We start from the raw sequence: 6,571 nt of genomic DNA, 5'->3' as shown, positions 1-6,571 counted from the left end.
CTGTGACATAAAGGAATATTATTGGTGGCCTAACATGAAGAGAGATGTAGCAGAGTGGGTCAACAAGTGCTTGACTTGTCAGAGGGTAAAGGTTAAATATCAGTGATCGAGTAGACTATTACGGCGCCTGGAAATTCCGGAATGGAAATGGGAGCATATAGCCATGGATTTTGTGATAGGCCGACCAAGGACTAAAACAAATCAAGATGCCATATGGGTCATTATAGATAGACTGACCAAGTCCGCGTACCTCCTTCCAATTAACGAAAGTACACCGTAGACAAGCTAGTAGATATTTACCTGAAGGAGATTGTAGTAAGGCACGGGGTTCCCGTTGCTATAGTGTCAGATAGGGATCCAAGGTTTAACTCCCGATTTTGGAGAAGCTTCCAAGAATGCGTAGGCACTAGACTGAACATGAGTACAACTTACCACCCCCAAATGGACGGGCAAAGTGAAAGGACCATCCAGACCATGGAGGGTATGCTAAGGGTTTGTGCCATTGACTTTAAGAAAAGTTGGAATGACCACTTACCCCTGATTGAGTTTTCCTACAATAATAGCTATCACGCTAGCATAAGAATGCCCCTATATAAAGGTCTTTACGGAAGAAGATGCCGCTCTGCCTTATGTTGGGATGAAGTTGGAGAATATAAGATTCTAGGGCCTGAGTTAGTTTAGCAGACCCGAGAAATGGTGGGACTCATTGGGAAGAGGCTGGTAGCGGCTCAAGACAGATATAAAAAGTACGCTGACCAGACCAAGAAGGATAGAGAGTATGAAGTGAGAGATTCAGTATTGTTGAAGGTATCTCCGTGGAAAGGAGTGATGTGATTCGGAAAGAAAGGGGAACTAAGTCCCATATTTATTGGACCCTTTAAAATTTTGAAGAGGATAAGACCTCTAGCTTACGAGCTCGCCTTGCCTCCTAACTTGCAACAAGTGCATAATTTGTTCCGTGTGTCAATGCTGAGGAAGTATCATGCTGATGCGCGATACGTGATAGAATATGAACAGGTAGACTTGCAACCAGACCTGACCCACATTGAGCAACCGGTGAGAGTGATGGACCAGAAGGAACAAGTGCCGAGGAACTAGACTGTCAAGTTGGTCAGAATCTTGTGGAGAAACCAGAATGTCGAAGAATCAACTTGGTAACTAGAGGACATGATGAAAGAAAAATATCCCCACCTGTTTTCTATTTGATTCCAGGACGAAATCCTTTTAAGAGGGGAAGACTGTATTAACCCGAATTTTTGGGACTTTGTAAAATATTTGATGAATAGTAACCCTGACGATTGGGGAAATTTGTTTATCCCACACTATGTTATGCATGAAAAATTTAGTTTCCAAGTCGATATTGTGATTATACGTACCAAATGAGTGTATGTAAAACCCATCAGTTTTTGAAGAAAACCAACTTCGTAAAATGACCTTATCCTACGAACTATCAAGGGATACAAGAAATCATGTTATAATCACGAATCTAGAATTCTACAAATTAAACCCAAGTACAAGATTACAAGGCATAAAGGACTTATAAGAAAATGATTTACCCCACGAATTGCTTACGAAGATTTATCACAACAACGAATAAACGACCAAGCGAATACGTAAGAGAATAAATAAACGTATCAAGCCCATACAACTTCACATGCAAGCCATGCAAACTAATTAGTATGAAATGCAACCAAGAATTGGTAATCAAATAGTAACCATCTAAGAAGCATAATAACCTAGTTATAATGAATAGTAAGAAGCATGTAGTAGTAGTACTTGGCTAGGTTTTTAGCATTTGACAAAAGGCGTGCTACTAGATTTGATTCAAAGATTTGCATATCTAATTATATACGCCAAATCAACCAACACTTATCCAAGAAGAAAGCAAGCAACATGTTAGGAATATGTTGTGTACTTGATGATAAGCTAAACAAAACACCTTAGTAGATTTAACTTAGTTAATTTTATAGCACCCGACGGATGATCAATTATAGTCCCGAAGGATGATTCAATATAGTCTCGACGGATGACTAATTGATATCCACCGGGTGAGTAGCTTTTGTAATAATAAGTACTGAAGCACATTTCTGCAAACAACTTTGTATAGATTCTGTAGTAGCTTATGAATCATGTAGACTACTAGTAGTTGTGCATAATAGGTTGATTAAATGTAAACATAAGACGTCTTGTAATTCTGCACAAATGAAATGGAGTCAAGTGATAAATGGCTACCCGATGGATGATCAACAAAGCTACCCGCCGGATGATTAACAAGGCTACCCGACGGATAACAATCATGTACCCGACGGATGATCAATTCAAATATCTGTTGACAGTGACAACACAGTCACATACGTTGGGTGTTTGCAAAAGGAATGTTGCAGCCTGTTTACCAGGGTTTTGAGAACAAAGAAGCATTACCATTTCCATGCTATTTTGAACATATTCAAAGATACTGGAATAGAGTAGTGAAGCAGCATGGAGTTAGACTTGATAGGTTTTGTTTTATTATTCTGTCTTATTACCATGTAAACTTGGTGATATATAAACCAAGTGTAGCTAGTAGAAAAAATAACTAAGCAAACACATTTTTAGCAGAGAAATATTTGTAAGCTATATTCTGTAGAATTTCTCTGTAGTTTGTTTGTTCACTTGTAAAGCAGCTGTGAGCTATTCAAGACTCACAGGGTTCTCTTGATATATATATATATATGTATATATATATTTGGTGGATACATTCAAATCCACCAGAGAGTTTTAAAGACCTGAGTTTTTATTACTTTACGTTTGATTAACTTAACTCTGTATTCCACACTTTGCAAATTAAACAATTAGATGTAAATTGAGTTAGAACCATTTTTTATAAATCTCAAAAAGAAGTCAGAATTACATTCAACCCCGCCCTTTGTAATTCTTGTTGTATTGTTAGGGAATAACAATTGGTATCAGAGCAAGCTCTTGAAGTACAAAGAGTTTAAAGATCACAACAAAACAACAAGATGAACAAGAAGGATGTTGGAGTGAAGATTCCAGTTTTGGACAAAGACAATTATCACCACTGGAAGGTGAAGGTGCACATACATCTTCTTTCTCAAGATGAGGCCTATGTGGATTGCATAGAGAGAGGTCCTCATGTTCCAATGAGAGCTGCTACTGGCAATGAGCCTTCAGTCCCCAAGCTTAGGCATGAATGGTCAGATCCTGATATTGAGCAAGTCAGGAAGGACAAAAAGACCATGAATATTTTATTCAATGGAGTTGATGGTGACATGTTTGACAACATCATCAATTGCAAGATAGCCAAGGAGGTTTGGGACACCATCCAAATTATATGTGATGGTACTAAGCAAGTTAGAGAGAATAAGATGTAGCTGCTAATTCAGCAATATGAGCACTTTCATTGTGAAGACAGTGAAACTCTCACTGACATATTTAGTAGCTTTCAAAAGCTACTAAATGCTCTGAAGTTTCATGGAAGAGTCTATCAGAAAAAAGACTCCAATCTCAAGTTCCATAGATCTCTTTCAAAGGAATGGAAACCAATGACAGTCTCACTGAGAAATTGTCAGGATTACAAGGACTTTACCTTGGAGAGACTTTATGGCATCCTGAAAACTTATGAGCTTGAAATAGAGCAAGATGAGAGGATGGAGAAAGGAAAGAAGAAAGGAGGGTCCATAGCACTGATTGCTAAGTTGGAAAAGGAGAAGGAGGTGAAGGTAGAAGCTATTGAGTCTACTACAAAGGCCTGTGAAAACAAGGGCAAGGGGCTGGTAGCTGAAAATGAAGATTCTTTGAGCCAAGATGATATGGATGATATTGATGAACATCTTGCATTCCTTTCCAGAAGATTTTCCAAGCTTAAGTTCAAGAAGAACTTTAGAGCAGCTAAGCCAAATAGAAACATGGTGGATAAATCAAAATTCAAATGTTTCAAATGTGGCTTGGCAGGGCATTTTGCCAGTGAGTGTAGAAAGTCAGATTCCAGCAAGAAGAAGTTTGAGCCTGTGGATTATAAACAGAAGTATTTTGAGTTGCTCAAACAAAAGAAAATGGCTTTTATTACACAAGAAAATGACTGGGCAGCAGATGGTTTGGATGAGGATGAAGATGTCAGCTATGTGAATCTAGCCCTAATGGCTAAATCTGATGAAACATAAACAAGTTCTTCAAGTAATCAGGTAATCACCACTAACCTAGTACATTTATCTAAAGCTGTGTAATGATGCAATTAATGACATGTCTATAAAATTATATCATTTGCGTGTTACACTTAAGTCAGTCACTAAGGAAAATGCTAAAATCAAAGATAACAATCTGTTTTTAAGTGAGAGGAATAATGTGCTGGAGTCTCAGTTTATTAAATTTGAAAAATTACGAATAGAATGTAAGATTGCTAAAGATGAATTAATTGAGTGCTTGAAGAAAGAAGATATTTTGAAGAAGTAACTTGAACGAGAACATGAGGTGATTAAGGCATGGAAATCATCTAGAGATATTCATGCTCAAATCACCAAAGTTCAAGGTATTGAGTCCTTTCCTAATACAGCCTGGAAAAAGAGTAAGGAGAAGATGAATCCAATTTGGTTGAAGGATTACTAACAGATGTGGAGTCGACGGATGATGAGAGTCATCTGTCGGATAATCAAAAGGATTATCCGTCGAGTGACACAAATCCTCATCTGTCGGCTGTGAGCAAACCTGTGAGCAAAGCCAAACTGGTTAAGTTAAATGAAAAGTATGGATCAGTTTTTAAAAACTTTGTTCCAGGAGAATTAAGTCAAGTGAAGAAGGAGAAGAAAGTGAATGTTGGTCATCTGTCTATCAAGCAATTGAATGACAGATTAGAAAAGATTGAGGTTAAAACAGAAACTAAAAAGAAAAACAATAGAAATGGGAAAGTAGGGATTAACAAACATAACAACTACACACCTGATAAATATGCTCCAAGAAAAATCTGTGTTAAGTATGGTAGTGTTAATCATCTTCCTGTTAATTGCAAACTTGCTATTCCTACTCCTATATTTGTACCATCTTCTTTTCCCAACATGAATGCCATGCCTTCTATGCCTATGAATGGTATGTCTGCACAGAATATGAATGCACAATTTGCTAATATGCCATTTGCACCTGATCCTTATTATGCTGCATTTAGTATGCCTCAAATGCCATTTAGCATGCCTTACTGGAATAACATGTTTGCAAACAATATACCTTTTCCTGTTAATCAAAATATGCATGATAATTCTGTTTTAATGACTGGTTTCAAAGGTACAACTCAGATGACTAAGGATGAATCTGATATCCCCAAGTCAAATGAGATCAAACCTAAGAAACAAAAGAAGAAAGCTAACAAGGTAGGACCCAAGGAAACTTGGGTACCAAAATCAACTTGATTTGGTTTTGATGTGTTCAAGGAAACAGAAAGAATTTGTGGTACTTGGATAGTGGTTGTTCAAGACACATGACTGGAGATTCTACCCTGCTCACAGAATTCAAGGAGAGAGCTGGCCCAAATATTACTTTTGGAGATGACAAAAAAGGTTATACTGTGGGATATGGCTTGATTTTTAAAAAAATGTCATCATTGAGGAGGTTGCCCTAGTGGATGGTCTCAAGCATAATCTGCTGAGTATCAGCCAGCTTTGTGATAAGGAAAATTCGGTAAACTTCAATTCAGAAGCCTGTGTTGTGACTAACAAAAGAAGAAACAAAGTGGTTCTCACTGGTGTGAGAAGAGGAAATGGGTATCTAGCTGACTTCAACTCATCAAATGCAGAATCTGTTACTTGTCTTCTCAGTAAAGTAAGTCAAGATGAAAGTTGGTTGTGGCACAAGAAGCTATCCCATCTAAACTTCAAGACCATGAATGAGCTTGTCAAGAAAGAACTGGTTAGAGGAATTCCTCAAGTGGAGTTTACCAAGGATGGACTATGTGATTCCTGTCAAAAGGGAAAGCAGATTAAAGCATCATTCAGAAAGAAGGTGGATTCAACAATTGAAGAACCTTTGCAATTGCTACACATGGATTTGTTTGGTCCAGTCAATGTGTTGTCAATATCAAGAAAAAGATTTTTCCTAGTAACTAAAGATGATTTCTCAAAGTTCTCTTGGACATATTTCCTAAAGTCTAAAGATGAGGCTAGTGAAATCATCATCAATCACATAAGATAAGTCAACAATCATCCTGATTTCAAAGTTAGAAGAATCAGGAGTGGCAATGGAACTGAGTTCAAGAATTCTGTTATGAGAGCATTTTGTGAAGAGAATGGGATTATGCATGAGTTTTCAGCCGTAAGAACTCCACAACAAAATGTAGTATTGGAAAGAAAGAACATATCACTTATTGAAGCTGCAAGGACAATGCTTGAAGAATCAAAATTACCAACATACTTCTGAGCTGAAGCTGTAAATACTGCATGCTACACTCAGAAAATTTCTTTGGTTAATCAAGAAAAGTGTATGACACCCTACCAATTGTTCAAGAACAAGAAGCCAACTCTAAATTTTCTTCATGTCTTTGGCTGCAAATGTTATATCTTGAGAAATAAGACTGATCAAAATGGGAAGT

At 37.4% G+C, this 6,571-nt stretch overlaps 1 protein-coding gene across 1 annotated transcript; it reads left to right on the top strand.

Moving 5' to 3' along the window:
* The first annotated feature begins 693 nt into the window (after nucleotides 1–693).
* Nucleotides 694–1,098, top strand: LOC141665567 (uncharacterized). The gene is made up of 2 exons (XM_074471552.1): nucleotides 694–807; nucleotides 892–1,098. Exons 1-2 carry the CDS (start codon nucleotides 694–696, stop codon nucleotides 1,096–1,098), a joined length of 321 nt encoding a protein of 106 aa, XP_074327653.1.
* Nucleotides 1,099–6,571: the final 5,473 nt, after the last annotated feature.

Source organism: Apium graveolens, chromosome 6 (genome assembly GCF_009905375.1).
Source record: "Apium graveolens cultivar Ventura chromosome 6, ASM990537v1, whole genome shotgun sequence".
Lineage (NCBI taxonomy): Eukaryota > Viridiplantae > Streptophyta > Magnoliopsida > Apiales > Apiaceae > Apium > Apium graveolens.
Note: the sequence above shows the minus strand (reverse complement) of the source record. Positions and strands in the feature narration are given on the sequence as shown.

Excerpts from the sequence above, each read along its gene's own strand:
- LOC141665567 (XM_074471552.1), top strand. The coding sequence starts at position 694 with ATGGTGGGACTCATTGGGAAGAGGCTGGTAGCGGCTCAAGACAGATAT. Across the intron at positions 808-891 it reads GAGATTCAGTATTGTTGAAG|AGGATAAGACCTCTAGCTTA; the intron begins GTATCTCCGTGG and ends AAAATTTTGAAG.